The sequence below is a fragment of the Mercurialis annua genome, linkage group LG4 (genome assembly GCF_937616625.2).
Source record: "Mercurialis annua linkage group LG4, ddMerAnnu1.2, whole genome shotgun sequence".
NCBI classification, from domain to species: Eukaryota; Viridiplantae; Streptophyta; class Magnoliopsida; order Malpighiales; family Euphorbiaceae; genus Mercurialis; species Mercurialis annua.
Genome location: NC_065573.1, coordinates 19,033,642 through 19,053,856, shown reverse-complemented (window position 1 = coordinate 19,053,856; position 20,215 = coordinate 19,033,642). Strand labels below are relative to the sequence as shown.

Genomic DNA, 20,215 nt, shown 5'->3' with positions numbered 1-20,215 from the left:
CTTCAATACCCTCTTCTTTGTTGCTAGCTTATTCTTGATAGCTATCCAACTAATAGAACTTTGGCTTGGAATGTTAGATAAATTCCAAACCTGATTGAATCGGTTAACTCTTCTATCGGTTTTCCTGATTGCATTCGATAAGCTAGAGATGCTGAAGTATTTCTGTTTTGGTTAGATTTCAAGAGATTTTGTTTTCAGTTATTTGATCAAAAAAATTTGTTCCTTATGAAATTCCAGGCTTCTTTACTTACTGTATCAATCGGATCAGGAAATGCCAATCTCTCTTCCTTACAAACATCACTAACTTTTGCTTAATAGAGAAGCATTCCAGAAAGTAAAAGAGAGCTCTGTTGTTTTCACTTAAAATTGCCATGTCACCACTGATATAGAAAAACAATTACCATGTCATTATTTATCAAAAATAAATAAATATCATGTCACGCTCTTTTTCTCTCCACTCTCACCGGCGGAAAGTGTGACACACTCCTCGTTTTCCATTCACGTAAGGATGTAAATATTAGATTTTTTCAAGTAAAAAGACCCAAACATGAACAAGTTTGGAGTAGGAGCCTTCTGAACAAAAATAGTATAGTACAGGAACTTCCGTATGAATTTTCCATGATTATTCAAAACAAAAGTTGTCCTATGTAATTATACAAGAAGCTAATAAAATGCTTATGTTATTTACATATTTAATTTTAACATTTAATATCTTAACACCACAAAAATTTCATTTGCATTTGCATTGAATAATTTTCGGTCATGTAGTAGTCTCTAATATAGCTCAACTGGATATTATGGGTCGACACGTCACCCGACATTCTGTTGGTGAAGAGAGGGAAATTCCTAAGAAAAACATTTGGAGTTTTGCTTTTGTCAAGGAGTCACATCAGAATAAAATAGAGTTTCAGAGACTGGTAAAGCTGTGGAAAATCGTTGCTCTTGACCTCTGGTGACATGTCCAAAGTTAAAACGATGTAGTTTTGAGCGTAAACCCAGAAAACGAAGGATTATATTCCAAAATTCTTCAACCTCGACTACACCAAATTCAACTTCTTTGTGTCTTCATGTTTGTCTTGTGTAATCTTTTCTACTATATGATGCATCAACTGGGTACTCTCTCATTCCTACAAATTTTCAAACTTTAATGTCCCATAGCCACTCTCCACTAAAATTGTAAGTGAGCTGAGCTGCTACTTATATTACTGTATTTATGGTTTAAAAGTTATGTTTTGGTTTCTGGGTATTTGATATGACTGGAATTAATTGCTGCATGGTTTTTGTTTGGATTTTTAGTTCAGTTACATTTGTATGATTTTTCATTTTTATCTATAGGGTTCTACTAGTTTAGGTCTATGCGTAACACGGACACTTCATTCAATCGACGTGTCCAGTTTCGAAAACGTTTTGGACAATTGACGTTTCGGACGAGAAACTTTATTATTTTTTACATTGGAAACTTTGAAATAACACTATTTCGCCGTTTCCGTAGATGAGCATTGTCTATCTACTACAAGAATTTGGTACTTTTGGAATTGCTGTGTATATAAAACTGCTAATGCTATATAAAGTTGGTAATTTGGTCGGTTGTTGAGATGTTGACTTTGGATTAAACATATTTGGGTAGTTGCTGAAAGAAACTCAAATTAAATTTGATAAATTGCTGTTTGGTGATGAGGGAAAATAATCAGTTTTTTATGATCTGTTTTTTTTTTTTTTTTTTTTTTTTGAGGTCTTAGTTGCTCCAATAGATTTTAGATTAAAAAGTTTGATAATTTGTACTTTCCCACCTTTAGTTGGCTGACCATGTTGCTGTCTAATTTTATGGCATACACCTAGATTGGAGGAGATATGGGAACACAGTCATGGTTTAGTAATTTACGGTGGAATTCTCTAAAAGATGCTCAAGAAAATGACAAGGCAGCAATTGGAGTTTTGGCGTTTGAAGTTGCAGGTTTGATGTTTAAGGTTTCTAGGTTGTGGCGTTCTTTGAGAGACAATGAAATGTTTAGCTTGAGAGAAGAAATTTTGAACTCTATTGGTATTCATAAGCTCGTATCGGATGATGATAGTTATCTTATGGATCTTTTACTGAATAATATAATGGAGGATTTTGGACTCATATCAAGATCTGTCGCCAGGCTTGGCAAAAAGTGCGTAGATCCTCTTTTTCGTCGTTTTGAATGTTTTGTCAATGACCCGCTTGAGCATAATCTTGAATGGTTTGGGTGGGATTATAGATTGATGAAGATGGAAAGGAAAGTGAAAAAAATGGAGAGGTTTGTTGCAGTCACAATGCAATTGTCTCAAGAGCTTGAAGTTCTTGCAGAGCTTGAGCAAACACTTAGGAGAAATCGTGCAAATCCTGATTTTAGTCGAAGGAAATTGCTCGAGAGTCAGCAGAAGGTGATGCGTCAACGTCAGGAAGTGAGAAATTTGCGTGAGATGTCTCCGTGGATTAGAACTTATGATTACATTGTCCGTCTTCTGGCAAGATCACTTTTAACAATACTTCAGAGGATCATAATTGTGTTTGAGATTAGCCAACAACCTCCTCCAAAGGAAGACATCATTAAGAAACATATGAATCCTGCTTGTCTTCCACGGAGCCATTCCATTTCTGTTATCATGCAATCAGCGGTTCATCCTTCAGAGAGTTCCTTATGGGGAATTTCTTCAGGACCTCTAAGTAGATTTGATTTAAAGCTAGGAACAGCTGTTGCAAAGAAAAAAGTAAAAAAGAAGCAGCGACAACTTCTTCAACAATCATCCGCTCTTCCTAACTCAAAAATTAACCCATTAAATCATTTTGGACCTTTCAGAAATTGTGCGATAATTGAAAGCGGGTCTCCTATTATGCAGGACGGAAAACAAGCTATTGGTGGTTCAGCGAAGTTCACAGTTGACTATATGAAAATTGTTGGTAAAATGGAGAAGTTGAATATGAAATCTCTTACTTGCAGCAATAGAGTTTTTACTAAATTAGCTCACTTCAGTGCAAAGTGTGGGTTGCTAAAGGCCCCTTCTTCTACTCTTGGTTATGCTGCTTTAGCTCTGCACTATGCAAATTTGATTACATTCATCGAGAAGTTAGTTTCTTCACCTTACATGATCGACTGTGGATCTCGAGATGACCTTTACAGTATGTTACCCACAACTATAAGAGCTGGTCTTCGAAAGAGACTCGAGCACTATGGCGGATCTCCAGCTGCATCAACATATGATACTTCCCTTGGACGAAAATGGAGTCTGGCACTTGCAAACATATTAGAATGGTTGTCCCCACTGGCGCATAACATGATAAAATGGCAATCTGAGCGGAATTTTGAGAGAGAAGTAGCGGTTTCCAGGAAAAATTTTCTTCTGGTGCAAACACTTCATTATGCAGATCAAGCAAAAACCGAGGCTGCAATTATTGAGCTTCTTGTAGGGCTCAATTACACGAACAAGGTTAGTAAAGGAGTTGATCAAAGAGGTTGTTCTGAGTGTTCCGGATGCAGAAATAATTACTCTTATACACCCAAAAGGAAGAATAGTGTATAACAGATAATTACAGGCCTCAAAAACAAGAAGATGCGCAAGCTCAGTCACCGAGCAGGTGAATTGGTTCTTGCGATGCTTTCGAGAAGCTACTACTAACGCCAGGCCGGGAAGTTAAGGTGATATTATGATCAAACATTATATCATTGTTTGCTTTTTTTGTTTTGTTTTTTTTATTTATGAACCACTAATTTACTGTACTTTAACTTGTTGAAGTCTTGTATCTGTATCTATGGCAGAGGTTTTGGGAACTTACCATGTAAAGATTACCTTTTACCTATAGTATAGGCATCATTTGGATTGACGATTTTTGTAATTCATGAAATGTAAAATTCATAGATTTAAAGCTTTAACAGTTTGAATTGAATATAAAATTCAATATACGTATAAGAATATTATTAGAATTATCCATCATCTATACAAATTGATATGTTTAAATTTTGGCAAAACACATACGGAGGTCCTTTTACTTTACTGGTTTTATTCGAGAGGCCCCTACTCCAAAATTGTTCATGTTTGGGTCCCTGTTCTTGGCAAATTCCGATTTTCATATCCTTTTAAGGGACTGGAAGAACAAAAAAATTGTAAGTAGAGGGAGTAGAAAAAAACTAAAAAAAAGACTTGAAAATCAAAAATTAAGTAGAAGGACCGGAAGAATAAAAAGATAGTATAAGAACTTTCTGATCAAAAATAATATAGTACAAGGGCCTCTAGATGGGTTTAGCCTTAAATTTTCTCACCTACAAGGTCGGAGATGGCATTAAGCAATAACTATTCTGTGACCTCATTTTTTTGATTGGCAATTATCACATTGGAATCCTATTGGTTTTTTCGATGTTGTGCCCCGTGTGACTAGTGTTGACAATGATTTTTTATTGAGTCACATTTCATATTCAGAGGTTAGAAAAACAACTTTTTGTAATGCATAATGGTAAATCGACCGGGTCTGGTGGATTTAATCCTGGTTTTTTCAAATCCTATTTGGGAGTAGTGGGTGATGATGTGATTAAATTGTGTAAGGAATTTTTTGCTAATGGTTTTTTCAAAGAGGGTTTAAATGATACTGCTTTAGTTTTGATTCCTAAAGTGAGTAAGTCGGAGTATGTCACTAACCTTAGACCTATATCTCTTTGCAATGTGACATATAAAATTATTTCTAAAGAAATGATTAATAGAATGAAAAAGATGACATCTAATCTAAGATTATCTATGAGAATCAGAGTGCTTTTGTGGAAAATAGACTCATTACTGATAATATTTTCATTGCCTATGAGATAGGTCATTACTTGAGAGGCAAAAGGAGGGAGAAGCTGGGTATGGTAGCGCTTAAAATAGATATAAACAAGACGTATGATAGAGTGAAGTGGGAATTTAAGGAGTTGATGCTTCGAAGGTTGGGTTTTTATGATGAGTGGATTAAGTTGATAATTTATTGCTTATCCTTAGTCAAGTGTACGAGTATTGGTGATTGTACGAGTATGGAGCCGATTATCCCGAGTAGAGGTTTGATACAAGGCGATCCTCTATCTCTGTATCTCTTTATTATATATGCCTTATATTAGCTCATGAGGAGGCTATGTGGATAGTTCATGGTGTGTCCGTGTGTAGAAGTGCTCCGTCTATTACTCACTCATGTTTTGCGGATGATTGTTTCCATTTTCTTGTGTTTCGTTGGAGAGATGACCGTAGTGAAGAGTGTTCTGAATGAGTACGAAAGGATGTCAGGTCAAAAGGTTAATGTTCAGAAATCGAACATAACCTTTAATCCGAATGTTACCATGGTGGACAAATTGGCTGTTAATTTAGTTATGGGCATGGAGGAAGTGAGCAATAGCGGGAAATACTTGGGTCTCCCGTCATTGGTAGGAAGATATAAATTAACTATTTTTTGATTCATAAAAAAAAGAATATGGAACAAGGTAAGGGGTGGAATTCGAAGTTTTTATCTAGAGACGATAAGGAAATATTGATCAGAACGGCAGCACAATCTATGCCTAATTATGTTATGGACGTTTTCTTAATTTCTTGAAGGTTTTGTGAGGAGGTAGAAAGGATGATCAACTCCTTTTGGTCGGGCAGAGATTTAGTGAAAAATAAAGACATTAGTTGGACGAAGTAGGATAAACTTTGTTTGCCAAAGAAGTTCAGAGGAATGGGGTTCAAAAAAATCTGGGAGTTTAATATTGCCATGTTAGCTCGACAAGCTTGACTTCTTATTAGTATGGAAGAGAACTCGATGGTTAAAGTGTTTAAGGAAAAATATTTTCCTAATTCAACTTTTCTTGAAGCTAAATTGGGTTGAAATCCGAGCTATGTTTGGAGGAGTATCTTTGAAACTCAACTGGTGATGTTAAAAGGTTTATGAGTGAGAATCAGAATTGGAAAGAAGACAAATATGTGGGACAGCCTGTGGGTTATTGAAGAAGAGAGTAGTTTAATGGTAATATTTATGCCGGATAGCCTTAGAAATGCAAAAGTTAGTAGTCTTCTTGTGATTAATTATACGGAGTGGGATGTGGGGCTTGTGGTGAAGGAAGTTTTTGATAATAAAGATGCTGAAAATATTCTCAACATCCCAAACAGCAGTAGAGCTGTAGATGATGGCCGGTTATGGAAGTATGAACCGAAGGGAAAGTTTCCCGTTAAGAGCTGTTACAGAGCAGCTTGTGGAAAGGAGAGTAGCCAACTTAATGCTTTCTGGAACAAAATCTGGAAACTGGCAACAACATTACATGTTCATAATTTCTTGTGGCGTATGTGTAAAGGTTTTCTTCCAATGGCGGAAGTGCTTGCTAGTCGAAAATCTTCGTTTTCGATCAATGCTCAGTGTGCGTAGCATGTATTGACAATTCTCGGCATTTGATGTTCTTCTGTTCGTTAGCAGCTGCGTGTTGAAAAGTGGTGAAGGTCCCACAATTTGAGGAAGATGAAACTGTTTCAGAGTGGACGTCTAGATGGATTTCTTCGATGGAGGAGGACGAGAAAAATCTGATTGCCCTCATTTGCTGGAACTTGTGGCAGAATAGGAATAATGTTGTTTGAAAAAAGATATCAGGTACTGTTGAGATATTTTGGAAGCAACTTGTTTACAACTATTGGCTTGGAAAATTGCTCATCCCGAGTGGTGCATTTAAGGTTGGAAACTCCATTAGGTACCCCGTAAGATGGCTGGTTAAAAGTTAATGTAGATGTTGCGATTTTTTCCTGGTGTCATGGGTATGACATAGGTATTGTTGTTAGGGATGAGATAGGTGCCTTAGTTCAAGCCAGAAACATCATGTTCCTTAGTAATGTTTCTCCGAGATTGACGGAAGCAATAGGCATTACAGAAGCGTTAAGTTGGCTAAAGGATTGTCAACATCTTGTTATCGAATCAGATGCGATTGAGGCGGTGTTGGAGATTAGGAATTCAAGTTTGATGGATACAAATTCTATAGTTGGTGATTAATTGTGTGAAGTTAGTAAAGCAGTTTAGTAACATTGTTTTTTTGTTCGTGGGGCAATCTGTGAATCAGACAGCACATGTCTTAGCGCAGAATTTCCGTTCTAATTCAAGTCATCAGTAGTGGTCAGTCACCTTCATAAATTTCTCACAAATATAATTGCTTTTTATTATTAATAAAATTCTATTTGATTCAAAAAAAATATATCACATACCTCCAATAAATTATTGGAAAAATGACAATACCTCCTATAATAGTATATAAAAATCGAATAAAAATAAAAGAATAAAGTGGTAATTTCCTAAAGTACATGTTTCGGTAACTTATTTACACTTTTTACATGTCAGTTTTTGACTTTTATTTTCTGATTTTTTTATTTACGAATAATACCTTTTTTTAATTTCACAAATACCTTTTTTCGGTTTTGGGTTTTCACCCAATTCGGTTTTTGGTTTTTTTCGATTCGGTTGACCAAACCGACCGATTGCACAGCCCTTTAATTTTTAATAATTTATTCTCTTTTTATAGATTTTTTTCCTAGATTTTTTTTATTTTTTATCGTGTTTTTATTGTGTAACAATAGTATATATCTAGTGTTTTTATGATGTTTTTATAGTGTAAGAATAATGTATATATAGTGTATTTATGACATTTTTGTAGTGTTTTTGCGGCTATACCATAGAAACACTGCAAATACACAATAAACACTGCATATAGACCATAAACACTGCAAATGCACCATAGATATACTAAAAAAACGGCAGAAATACACCAAAAAACATAGATATCCCGAAAAACACCAAAAATACATTATAAATATACCCAAAATACACTATAACGTAAATATATTATAAAATGACTAAAAATACATCATAAATCAATTTGTTCTTTACAAAATCAGTAGTAATAAACAAATATATGAATAAGAAAAAGACAAAATAATTATATGAATAATAGAACAATTTAATAAAAAAATTTATAGATCTACAATAATCTATTTACAAAATGTTTAAATCATCACAAAAACATAAAAAATTACACAAATCTAAAAACGATGTCGAGAAATCCATAACACGAACGAAAGAGACGAACGGACTAGCGCGAACGGAAGAGATGAATGGAAAAACGACGAGAAATCCATCGGAAGTAGACGAATAGAAGCGCGAACGGAAAAGCGAATGAAAAAGACGAACGGAAAAGTAACCGGAAGAGACAAACTGAAAATCAAAAGGAAAAAAAGAAGAAAAGAAGAGAGAACTGAAAGAGAAAAAAAGAGTGACTATGTAAAATTTTAACCTAAAATGAGATAAGGGTATTATATATAGTGGGTATTTTTGTAAATAAGTTACAAAAATAGATAGCGTAGAAAATAAGGGATAGATAACCAGAAATGGTGTAAATATTTTGAAAAAAACAGATATTTCGCAAATAATCCCAAAAATAAAACTGAATCAAAAAATTTAATTTAATTAATTTTTAATAATAAAAAGTTCCAAAATCAAAAACAAGCCAACAAGTACGAAGTTCAGTTTGAAAAATTATGAATTCAAATTCGATTCAATTGAAAAACACTTTCAGTTCTATTCAAATCCCTACGTATAAAATGGGACAAGGGAGTTGGATACGCAGCTATTGCTGTACTGGCTGATGGGAAATTCCTAAGAAAATCTTTTGTAATTTTCCTTCCGACAATCAAACCCATCAGAGTTGCAAAAACTGGTAAAGCTGTGGAAAATCGTTGGCGTTGCTCTGGTGAGATGTCCAAAGTTAAAACGCTCTACTTTTAAGCATAAACCCACCATAGGAATCATTATATTCCAAAATTCCTTAACCTCGGCCACACCGAGTTTCACTTCTCCACGTTTTCATTTTTGTCCAGCTTCGTTTTGCTGTCTGCTATATGATGCATGGAGTGGGCACCGTCTAGTTTCAACTTAAGTTTCAGTGCCATTGCCCAATTGCAAGACAAGCTTCACTAAAATTGTAAGTGCGTTTCTGGTTCAAAGGTTAGGTTTTGGTTTCTGGGTATTTTATATGATTGTAATTAATTGCTGCATTATTGTTAAAATTTTGGTGATTTTTAATGTGTTTTTGTATCTGGGATCTGCGTACAAGTAGAATATTTAGCTTCAAATTTTGTTTTTGTTTTTGTTTTGTCATTAGTATTCTACAAACTTTGTTTGGACTTCCTTTTTACTTGTTATAGTTAAGGTGGTCCGGACACTTCATTCGATCAACGTTTTTTGTTTTGCAAACGTGTCGGAAAATTGGTGTTTTGAACACAGACTTCATTTTTAACATAGGAACCTTACTTTAACACTGTTTCGCCATGTTCGCGTCCAAGCGTCCTTTTTTCCTGCATCCGTGCTACCTTACATTTGTATTTTTTAATAGGTATTATCTATGGGGTTCTAGTATTTTAGGTCTAGAGTTCGATGTTTTTTTCACATCCTTCAAACTATGAGCAGTGCCTGTTTGCTTCAAGAATTTTGTATTTTTGGAATTGCTGAGCATATTAATGATGTTATATATATTGTTGGTAATTTTGTCGGTTTCGGAAATGTTGAGTTTGGATTAAACAGAATTGATTTGGTTGCTGACAAAAACTCAGATTAAATTTGAAAATTTGCTGTTTAGTGATAAGGGAAAATAAATCAGTTATTTTATCATCAGCTTTCTGGTGCTTTTATGGAGTTCCTAATTGGTTCAATAGATTTTAGGTTATAAAATTTGATTTCTTATACTTTCCCAACTTCAGTTTGTTGACCATGCTGCTGTCTAATTTTGTAGAATGCACCTAGGTTGGAAGAGACATGGGAACACAGTCATGGTTTAGTACTTTTAGGTGGAATTCTCAAAAGGATGCTCAAGAACCTGACAAGGCAGCAGTTGGAGTTTTGGCGTTTGAAGTTGCGGGTTTGATGTCCAAGGTTTCTAGGTTGTGGCATTCTTTGAGAGACGATGAAATGTTTAGGTTGAGAGAAGTTATTTTGAACTCTGTCGGGATACATAAGCTTGTATCGGATGACGAGAATTATCTTATGGATATTGCACTAAGTGAGATAATGGAGGATTTTGGACTCGTATCAAGATCTGTTGCCCGGCTGGGGAAAAAGTGCATGCATCCTCTTTTTCGTCGTTTTGAGCATTTTGTTAATGACCCGCTTGAGTATAGTGTTGAATGGGTTGGGTGGGATTATAGATTAATGAAGATGGAAAGGAAAGTGAAAAAAATGGAGAGATTTGTTGCTGTCACAATGCAATTGTCTCAAGAGCTTGAAGTTCTTGCAGAACTTGAGCAAACACTTAGGAGAAATCGTGCAAATTCTGATTTTAGTCGAAGAAAATTGCTCGAGAGTCAGCAGAAGGTGATGCGGCAACGTCAGGAAGTGAGAAATATGCGTGAAATGTCTCCATGGATTAGAAATTATGATTACATTGTCCGTCTTCTGGCAAGATCACTTTTAACAATACTTCAAAGGATTATGAATGTGTTTGAGATTAGCCAGCTACCTTTCCCGAAGGACGACATGGTTAAGAAACATTTGAATCCTGCTTGTCTTGCACGGAGCCATTCTGTTTCTGTTATCATGCAATCAGCGGTACATCCTTCAGAGAATTTCTTATGTGGAATCTCTTCAGGACCTCTTAGTAGATTAGATTCAAAGTCAGGAAGAGCAGTTGCGAAGAAAAAAGTAAAAAAGAAGCAGCAACAACTTCTTCAACAGTCATCCGTTCTTCCTAACTCGAAAATCAACCCGTTAAATCATTTTGGACCTTTCAGAAACTGTGCGATAATTGGAAGTGGAACTCCTATTCTGCAGGACGGAAAACAAGCTATTGGTGGTTCAGCGAAGTTCACATTTGACTATATGAAAATTGTTGGTAAAATGGAGAACCTGAATGTGAAGTCTCTTACTTGTAGCAATAGAGTTTATACTAAATTAGCTCAATTCAGTGCAAAGTGTGGGTTGCTAAATGCCTCATCTTCTACTCTTGGTCATGCTGCTTTAGCTCTGCATTATGCAAATTTGATCATATTCATCGAGAAGTTAGTTTCTTCACCTTACATGATCGACTGTGAATCTCGAGACGACCTTTACGGTATGTTACCCACAACTATAAGAGCTGCTCTTAGAAAGAGACTCGAGCCTTATGGAAGATCTCCATCTACATCAACATATGATGCTTCCCTTGGACGAGAGTGGATTCTGGCGCTAGCAAACATATTGGAATGGCTGTCTCCACTGGCGCATAACATGATAAAATGGCAATCTGAGCGGAATTTTGAGAGAGAAGAAGCAGTTTCTAGGACGAATATTCTTCTGGTGCAAACGCTTCATTATGCAGATCAAGCAAAAACCGAGGCTGCAATTATTGAGCTTCTTGTCGGGCTCAATTACACGAGCAAGGTTAATCAAGGAGTTGATCAAAGAGACTGTTCTGAGTGTTCTCGATGCAGAAATAATTACTCTTATACATCTAAAAGGAACAATAGGGTATACTAACAGCTAATTACAGGCATCATAATCAAGAAGATGAGCAAAGCTCAGTCACAAAGCAGATGAATTGGGTTCTTGCGATGCTTTCGAGAAGCTACTACTCATGCCAGGCCGAGTAGCGGAGGTATTATTTTGATCAAACATCATTGCAATGTTTGCTTCTTTTTTTTTATGAACAACTGAATTGCTGTACTTGTTGAAGTCCTTTATCTGTATCTATGGCAGAGGTTTTGGGGACTTTCCATGTAAAGATTACCTTTTACCTGTAGTATATGCACCGTTTGGATTTGACGATATTTGAAATTCATGGAATGTAAAATCCATAGGTTTAAATTTCTCAGTTTGAATTAATATATATTCAACATATTTATAAATATACTTTTAGACTTACCCATCATCGAATATTAAATTTTCGCACCTCAAGCAATGACTGAATATCATAATCTATGAGCTGATTTTTGAATTGACAATGATCACATTGGCCTGAAACACTAAATCACATAATGACAGATTGTACAAGTATAACATTCGTACATTCTCCTCTTATGACACTCCACATTATTTCGGGCTTTTTACAGAAATAACTAACATTTCAAAAGTATTATCAAATATACGACTCGGATTTTTTATTTGCAAAAATCAGTACACGCCATAATTTTTAATATTAATAACCACTTGTTCGAATTTGTTGAAAATTTTAAATGGGAACTATTGTGCCAGTCAGCACAAAGTTCATGGTGCAAAATAGTTACTTTAGCCGTCAGAAAAAGCAGGAAATAAAAAGCAAATTGACATTCTTTTCTGATGTGGCAATCAATGATTGGCCATAGAAAACATTTCCTTGCGGCTTTATCCTATCTGGAGATTAGATTACGTGCTCGCAGCCTATCAAAGCTGAAAGAATTATTTTTCTTTTGAGAATTAATCAAAAATGATGTACAACGACCACTAATAACCGTTGATTTAATCTAACGATGTATAGTTCACTAATACCGGACTTACCGATGCGTTTTATTTTTATACAGTATATTACATGTATCGCAATTATCTAGCGTAGTGTCTTACGGGGCATTGAAGAGGAAAACGACGAAATTTGACCCTGTGCTATCATACTTGCTAATCTGCTTTAGTGGATTGAACGCGCCATAATAGTTTTAGTTCTAAAAATGCATAAAATTTTAAACAATCAATAAAAATAGTACATTAATTTCGAATTTGACCATGTCTAATCACAATAAAAATAAAATTTGCTATTTTTTAAAATAAATTTATTTTTTTTACATATATAATATATTTAAATTAAATTTATTTTAGCGTAAATCTCTACGTAAATACTTTATTTTCTCTTTATTTTTTTTACTATTATTATAGCATCATTTATTATTCAATAAAATTATAAAATATAATTTACATTAAATTGTATTTATTTATACTGACTCGCTCGATAACAATACTATTTGAATATTTATTTTTCAGTTGCCTGATAAATTTATAATAAATTTAAAATAATAATAGATTATATAAAAACTAGAAATATTTGTTATTAATTATAATAATTTTTTTCAATAAATTATAATATAATGCTTTATAACATATATCAGAAGAGCTATTTCAAATCAATTACAGTTAATATCTTCTTCATTTTGATTTTTTTTTAAAACTCTAAATATATAAACTTGAATTTTAGAGTAGAATGAGAAAAATAAATTTAGTTAATAAAATAAAGAATATAAATGAGGAAGGTGATGTTCAGTCGATAATTTTAGCGAGTGTGGAAGAAAAGAAAGATAGCCGGAACAGAAAAACGGTTTCGTTTTAACCGCTAAAAGACAACGCCTACACTTGTTCTCTTCACTGCTCCATATTCTTCAATTGTATGGTACTCTCAAACCCATTTATGGCCACGAGTCCGAAGATAAGTATCGGAATCGGCGCCTTTCCAACTCCGCTTCACCACCGATTCACCGCCATGACTACCGCAGCCGCCGCTCTCTCTCTTCTCCCTCCTCCTCACTACTCTCACTCTCTTATACTTCTTAAACGAAACGGCACCGTTTTCTCCAATTTCGGACGTGCGCTCCCTCTCAACTCGGCTACTCATTCTACTTCAGCTCTCCGAGTCAAAGCTTCTTCCGCCGAGTCGCCGCCTTCTTCAGGTCTCTAGATACGAATTAAGCACGTGCTTATTAGCTATTTTTAAAGAGCAAGATTTTTTTCCTGTGATTTTCTTTACATATACTTGTATATTTAGAGAATTAGAGCAAATGCAAGAATTCAAGGTTTGGTCAATTTTTATGTTTAGTTGCTGGAATTCAACTATTTCAATGTTGAATTTAAATGGATAATTAAATAAATAAAGCACTTTTTAAAGGCGTCTTCTAAGAAATGCTTACTGCTGCAACTGAAATGGTTGTTATTTTGTTTTTATTTTTAATTTTTTTCAAGAACTGAACATCAGTTGAATTCTTTCTGGGTTTTTGTTGGTTTGATTGACTACTTTATTGAAGGTATCTCATCTGTTTTTTTTAGTGATTAGAAATTTAGAATACTTTAGTTTTTACTTTTACTACTTGTCCTTGAAAAGAATTGAATTTCGATTTATTTTAATTTTGGGGAAGATTTCGACATTTTTAAAGAATATTGGCATATTAAATTCCAACGTATGATGTATATAGCGATCTAATTTTATGGTTTAAAACGTTGGTATCAGATCCTGACTTTTTGCGTTTTTATATTTTGTAGCCCAAATGCCTTCTCCGTCAGTTTTTCTCATATCTGGCATACCAGAGATGGCTATATGATCTAATGGATGTATGCCATGTATGAGAAAAATTACCGGAACATCCATTTGGGCTACAAAATGTAAAAACGCGAAATGTTAGGATTTGATATGTAACTTTAAACCTTAGGATTAAGTCGCTACAAACATCATATGTTAAAATCCTCCAATCTGTTTGGGATATAGAGAAACAAACAAAATCGTCTGAAGCTATTGAGGATTTAATTTTTTGAGGTTCCTACATAAAGTATGTGCTATTCTGTTTGCATTGATGGCCATCTTAAACTTGAGTTTTGAAGTTGTTGGATGATGATGTTTGTGTTTATATATATACTTGCAGCCAAAGGAGTTGAGAATGTGGTGATTATAGGTTCAGGACCTGCTGGTTACACAGCAGCAATATATGCCGCGCGTGCCAATTTGAAGCCTGTAGTCTTTGAAGGTTATCAGATGGGTGGTGTCCCTGGTGGACAGTTGATGACTACTACTGAAGTTGAGAATTTTCCAGGTTTTCCAGATGGAATTACTGGTCCAGATTTAATGGATAGGTAATCTTTAACACAAACGAACAACTTTCTAAACTTGTATGATGGAATTTTGATCTATGTATTGTGTACTTAGGATGCGGCGGCAAGCTGAAAGGTGGGGAGCTGAACTATATCAAGAAGATGTTGAGTCTGTTGATGTTAGCAACAGTCCTTTCACTGTGAAAAGTAGTGAACGTAAGGTGATAATATGGTTTTAAGGCAAACTTTTGTAAATATTTGATGGAATGGTTACATTAGTTTCTGTTTCTAAGCGGTCAAACTCTTTCTCCATGTCATGCTGCTAAATAAGCACTTGTGATGTAGCTCCATTTACGTCAGTAATCTTAGGTTCGCATATTTTGAATAAATGCCGGCTGAAGACTTTGTTTTTTAAAGCTGCATAAATAGTGACCTTGCCTAGTTTCAAACTTGATTAAGTTTGTTATCTATTTCCATCTTACATTGGAACAATAAAATTTAATTTTGTCTTGTTCTGGTTATTCTATAAATTTTCATGACCTGCATGATGTGATTCTGTATTACTTCTTTTCCTTTTCATCTTTTTGTGCTGGTTAGAAAGTGAGGGTTGTATGGGTGGGAATCAGGCACGAAAATATAGAGCTTTCTTCTCCCATGCTAAGGGATGCTTTTGTATATGTTCTTTCATGTATGTGTGTACAGGTATATGACATGGACCCATGAGCATGTCTGGTTTTATCTCCAGTCTCTTTTATTTGGTTTCCTGATTTTCTATGTTCGCCTTAATAGGCTGTGGTTCTCATCATTTTATGCTTCAAAGAGGGTAAAATGATCTAGATCATACTCATGTTATCAGTTCCTGTTGCACTATTATTTCAGGTTAAATGCCATAGCATCATTCTTGCCACAGGAGCTACTGCGAGAAGACTCAAGTTACCTCGCGAAGATGAATTCTGGAGTAGGGGAATTAGTGCTTGTGCAATTTGTGATGGAGCATCTCCATTGTTCAAAGGACAAGTTCTTGCTGTTGTTGGAGGTGGTGATACAGCTACGGAGGAAGCAATTTATTTGACTAAATACGCCCGTCATGTTCATTTGCTTGTACGTAAGGACCAACTTAGGGCATCTAAAGCAATGCAAGATAGGTGAGTTTGAATCGATGCACTTTTACATTTGGCATATACTGGTTGCTCTAAATCTTTAGCACTCAGCGATAGTATCTTGTACTTGTCAATTTTTTTTCCTTTTAGAAATGCACTTGGGAACATATCGTGGAGTCTTCTGTCTCTGTTAATAGGTTGCTGAACATTAATTTTTCTGTATTCATCTAAATTTGGAATATATGTATAAACTTTTCCATTATAATATTCTTGAATCTTCACTGAAATTTTTCTGAGATGCCTTTCTGAAATTTTCGCTATAATAAATTTGAAAGTAAATTGCATGAAAAGGCTTTGATTTAGAACTTGGATCTAGAAAATTTTGATCGTCTACCTGTATGAAACTCTATATGTAATTAAACTCCGCTATCACATTATAGTAAAATTCCATATATCTTAATCTCTGTCATTGGCTGCCTTGATACCCTAATACTAATGAAAAATTTGTATGTTGAGTTTTCAACTCCCTGAATGTTTGTTTAACAGGTTCATTATCGCGAATGTTTCAGAGTGTTCAACAATCCAAATATCACTGTGCACTACAATACAGAGACTGTGGACGTCGTCAGCAATACTAAAGGGCAGATGTCTGGTATTTTGACCAGAAAACTTGATACTGGGGAGGAATCTGTTCTCGAGGCAAAAGGCTTGTTCTATGGCATTGGTCATTCGCCAAATAGCCAACTGGTAGAAGGCCAAGTTGAACTTGACAGTTCAGGTTATGTGGTAGTTCAGGAAGGTACAGCAAACACGTCCGTGGAAGGTGTCTTTGCCGCTGGAGATTTGCAGGTAAATTATTGAAGTAATTATCATTACTCTGTTGTGATTGATCTTGGTTATTTCATTGTTGCTTTATCTTGATAAAATTTCATAGATTAGATTTATGATGGAAATTCTGGTCACAGCGAATATGCTGGAAGTAGTTGTAATTGCAAGTAAACATTACCTCTGCTTTAAGGCAGAGCCAATTGATGGGTCAGACATTTTTTAGTGTAGTCATGCACTTCTCAAATAGGAATCTAGTTCTAGGTTAGAATATTTAAGCAAAATGTAGGGTGCAAAACTGAAAATACAAATGTTTAATTAAGATATTAAGGTAATTCTTGGTACGAAACAGACAGCAATTCTTTGGAAAGATTTCTGGCCTGTTATTTTGAAGATTCTTGAGCTACTGCTGTAACTTAAGATGCCATATGATTACTTAGGTTTTCGAACAGTTCCTACTGTTGATATTCTTATATTAAAGAATTTGGTGACAATGATCAAGTTGCATTCATGCTCTTATGTAAGATTTTATCCAAGTCGGAAGTCTTTTGTTATTCTCTCTATGTACAGCTCCTTCAGTAAATATTCATGAAATACCAAATATTTTGGCTTTATAATCAAATCAGATGCTTAAAATAATGTTTAATCACATTTTCTCATCCTGTCCACATAAATTATCCTATGTGACTGCCTAACTATTGGTTACCTTTAATCAGTAATTGTCATTTGTTTGGAAAACCCTGTAATTCCTCTGTACATTGTAAGTTGATCATATCTTTTTTGAATAGGACCATGAGTGGAGACAAGCTGTAACTGCTGCTGGATCCGGTTGTATTGCTGCTTTATCAGTTGAGAGATACCTTGTTGGAAATGATCTACTTGTTGAGTTTCATCAGGTAATTTTTCTTTTCATACATCTAGAAAAAATAAATAATAGGAATGAATGTAAAAACAAAATATAATTGGAGTAAAAAAATAGAAGTGCAAGACGAGCAACAAGAGAACAACAGAGGAAAGGAATTGTTCCTTATTGCATATATTTATAGACTGCTACAATTATAAACAGTAAAATCTTTTACATTTCACACACAAATTTCTTCTCTGATGTTGGAGTCAGTACGTGAAATGATAAAATCTTCCATGAGGTTGATTTGAAAAGTTTAAGTTCTCTTCGCATAGCCTATGCTTCAGAACACTGGATTGTGAAATTTTCTTTATGTCTGCGTTTATATCTGTCATATGTCTACTTATAGTCCCAGCTCAATTTACATCTTGCTCATGATCCTATATGACAGCCTCCTACTGAAGAAGTTAAGAAGGAACTCACTGATAGAGATGTCAATGAGGGCTTCGACATTACACTGACAAAGCATAAGGGCCAGGTACTTGTTATACTTGTTATACTGAATAGTAAAGAATAATATGGTTCTTAATGATTTGAATTATGCAACGGCTACAAATATTTATTTTCCATATTTCAAATGTCATTAAGTCAAGTTCTCATTTATATGATTCAAGGTATTCTTAGTTCTTAACTTGAGCGTATTTATTCTTGTTATCATTCTACAGTATGCTCTACGAAAGTTGTATCATGAGAGTCCCAGGCTCATATGTGTACTATACACCTCCCCAACTTGTGGTCCATGTAGGACTTTGAAGCCAATCCTCAGCAAGGTATGTTGTTTTCAACTTGTTAGTCATTGTTTGGATCTCAATCGCACAACACTGCAGTGACAGAAAATCTGTTCAAAAAACTGTTGGAATCGTGCCTTTCGTCATGCTTACTTTTGCTTGACTTTGAGTACATCTTGTATTGTCACATAGATGTTCATGAAATTCCATTGGTTCTTACTTCTATTTGGGGCTGAAAAAATTCTTTGGCCTGTTACCCTTGTTTTGAACTGTTGGATGACATTATGGCAGGTAATTGATGAATATGATCAAAATGTGCATTTTGTTGAAATTGATATTGAGGAAGATCAAGAAATAGCAGAAGCAGCTGGAATTATGGGTACACCATGCGTGCAGTTTTTCAAGAACAAGGAGATGATCAGGTTTGCATTATTCTTATAACCTCTTTCGTAACTATGCGCTTCACCGCCATCTATTCTTCATTTTGTATTGTTTTGTTTTGGTTGTGTGTGCGCCCTCCGCTGGTTGTTTGCCATGTTGCTTATCTGTAAATGTCTTTCGACCTAGGGGTGAGCATCTGTCGGTTTGGGAGTAGCTTTTAAAAAATTTAACCGAACCTGACCAAACTGAAAAATTCGTTCAGTTCGGTTAATACTGATCGCTTACCATAATAATAAATATGTACCTTATATAACACAAAGATTTCATGTCTAAGTGGAAAACGGATAAAGTAAGGCTTCTTGTGGCATTGTAAGGATTCAAACCCATAACCTTTAGATAATAACGAAGGCGCTTTAAAATTCGTGGTTCAGTTTATTGAGTCTGATTTGGTCGGTAAATTCTGTTTTGACCGAATATTGCACACCCCTGTTTAGACCTGCTGATAAGTTCTCAAAGTCTGTTTACAAATGATGGACATTGAAATGGTGATTGTTTTCAGCTGCTGAATTTTTGTGTGTTTATGCACAGGAATATACCTGGAGTTAAAATGAAGAAAGAGTACAGAGAATTCATTGATGCAAATAAATGAGGGTGATGTTGGGGCAATGCATCATCATTTTGTAATTCAATTTTGTTCCTAGAAAAACTTGTTAGCCCAATAATGCATTATAATTCTTACAATGATACCTTGTATTGTTCCATTACATTGTAGATTATACATGCATAGCTTCCAAAGGAAATTTTACTCGTTTCAGTCTCCAATCTTTGTATTCCCTTCAATCTGTACATTTGACATGAGCTTTGTCTATTGTAATATTTTCTTGTCTCATAAATAGTCAACATATTATTATTTCCTTGTTTGTTTCTATGTTTTAAACCAGTGGTTCTAGAACCAAACTGGACTGATTTTGGATGAAACTCTAGTCGGCATGTCTCTTCAAGTGCCGCTGATGGCATACTTTTTTGACAGAAAACTGAGCATTGATGACCTTTTACGGTCATGCAGATATGTTCACCTCCTCTCATCAGGTTTGTGATCAAAGATCTGTTTCTGCTACTGCAGTAAAATACGCTGCTAATAATTATGAGGCAGCCTGTCCGGTTTTAGCAGCTGCAAAAACAAATGAAGAAGCCAGTCGTGTATCAGCAAACACCAGTCATGTTGTTTTTGACCAGATCCATCTGTTTCAGCAGCTGCAAAATCAACTGCAGCCGCTGGTCATGTAAGTGCTCAACAACCCGTTTCGGCGGCTGCAACAAACAGCGGTGCCATTCCTTATATCGGTTTTCCAGAAACATATGCAAGTATTCTCAACAATGGTGGTTCTGTTTTTAACATGTCGGGCTAGATCTTCCAAGCTGTACGAACTTCAAACATCCTTCCAGAAGCTTCGGGTATTTTAGCAATTTCAGATATTCCTCGATCTAATATTTCTGGTGCTTCTCG

General features: G+C 35.1%; 5 protein-coding genes across 6 annotated transcripts; all 5 read left to right on the top strand.

Annotated features, from left to right (window-relative positions):
* The first annotated feature begins 811 nt into the window (after positions 1-811).
* On the top strand, positions 812-3,902 carry LOC130014714 (uncharacterized). Of its 2 annotated transcripts, none has more exons than XM_056105647.1 (2): positions 812-1,113; positions 1,840-3,902. In XM_056105647.1, the coding sequence occupies exon 2, from the start codon at positions 1,852-1,854 to the stop codon at positions 3,541-3,543; it is 1,692 nt and encodes a 563-aa protein (XP_055961622.1). In that variant the 5' UTR covers positions 812-1,113; positions 1,840-1,851; the 3' UTR covers positions 3,544-3,902. The 2 variants fall into 2 exon arrangements, with proteins under 2 accessions (XP_055961622.1, XP_055961621.1); XM_056105646.1 differs by having other exon boundaries at positions 812-1,176.
* Positions 3,773-5,659, top strand: LOC130015409 (uncharacterized). Its single transcript, XM_056105499.1, has 5 exons — positions 3,773-3,799; positions 4,438-4,626; positions 4,761-5,043; positions 5,149-5,395; positions 5,572-5,659. Exons 1-5 carry the CDS (start codon positions 3,773-3,775, stop codon positions 5,657-5,659), a joined length of 834 nt encoding a protein of 277 aa, XP_055961474.1.
* Positions 5,660-5,935: 276 nt separating this feature from the next.
* LOC130015408 (uncharacterized) lies at positions 5,936-6,582 on the top strand. The gene is made up of 2 exons (XM_056105498.1): positions 5,936-6,368; positions 6,440-6,582. Exons 1-2 carry the CDS (start codon positions 5,936-5,938, stop codon positions 6,580-6,582), a joined length of 576 nt encoding a protein of 191 aa, XP_055961473.1.
* Positions 6,583-8,495: 1,913 nt separating this feature from the next.
* LOC126678039 (protein PSK SIMULATOR 1-like) lies at positions 8,496-11,825 on the top strand. The gene is made up of 3 exons (XM_050372899.2): positions 8,496-8,735; positions 8,863-8,966; positions 9,774-11,825. Exon 3 carries the CDS (start codon positions 9,797-9,799, stop codon positions 11,489-11,491), a length of 1,695 nt encoding a protein of 564 aa, XP_050228856.1. The 5' UTR covers positions 8,496-8,735; positions 8,863-8,966; positions 9,774-9,796; the 3' UTR covers positions 11,492-11,825.
* A 1,507-nt stretch (positions 11,826-13,332) lies between these two features.
* Positions 13,333-19,622, top strand: LOC126676907 (NADPH-dependent thioredoxin reductase 3). The gene is made up of 10 exons (XM_050371240.2): positions 13,333-13,641; positions 14,605-14,812; positions 14,886-14,991; positions 15,650-15,915; positions 16,440-16,719; positions 17,484-17,591; positions 17,991-18,077; positions 18,265-18,369; positions 18,619-18,749; positions 19,297-19,622. The coding sequence occupies exons 1-10, from the start codon at positions 13,362-13,364 to the stop codon at positions 19,355-19,357; spliced, it is 1,632 nt and encodes a 543-aa protein (XP_050227197.1). The 5' UTR covers positions 13,333-13,361; the 3' UTR covers positions 19,358-19,622.
* Positions 19,623-20,215: the final 593 nt, after the last annotated feature.

Bases quoted from the DNA above. Each gene is read 5' to 3' on its own strand.
- LOC130014714 (XM_056105647.1), top strand. From the start codon at position 1,852: ATGGGAACACAGTCATGGTTTAGTAATTTACGGTGGAATTCTCTAAAA.
- LOC130015409 (XM_056105499.1), top strand. From the start codon at position 3,773: ATGGCAGAGGTTTTGGGAACTTACCAT. The intron at 3,800-4,437 runs GTAAAGATTACC...TTTCATATTCAG, and splicing joins AGGTTTTGGGAACTTACCAT to AGGTTAGAAAAACAACTTTT. The intron at 5,044-5,148 runs GTTTGATACAAG...GTCCGTGTGTAG, and splicing joins GCCGATTATCCCGAGTAGAG to AAGTGCTCCGTCTATTACTC.
- LOC130015408 (XM_056105498.1), top strand. From the start codon at position 5,936: ATGTGGGACAGCCTGTGGGTTATTGAAGAAGAGAGTAGTTTAATGGTA. The intron at 6,369-6,439 runs GTGCGTAGCATG...CGTGTTGAAAAG, and splicing joins GTTTTCGATCAATGCTCAGT to TGGTGAAGGTCCCACAATTT.
- LOC126678039 (XM_050372899.2), top strand. From the start codon at position 9,797: ATGGGAACACAGTCATGGTTTAGTACTTTTAGGTGGAATTCTCAAAAG.
- LOC126676907 (XM_050371240.2), top strand. From the start codon at position 13,362: ATGGTACTCTCAAACCCATTTATGGCCACGAGTCCGAAGATAAGTATC. The intron at 13,642-14,604 runs GTCTCTAGATAC...ATATACTTGCAG, and splicing joins CGAGTCGCCGCCTTCTTCAG to CCAAAGGAGTTGAGAATGTG. The intron at 14,992-15,649 runs GTGATAATATGG...CTATTATTTCAG, and splicing joins TGAAAAGTAGTGAACGTAAG to GTTAAATGCCATAGCATCAT.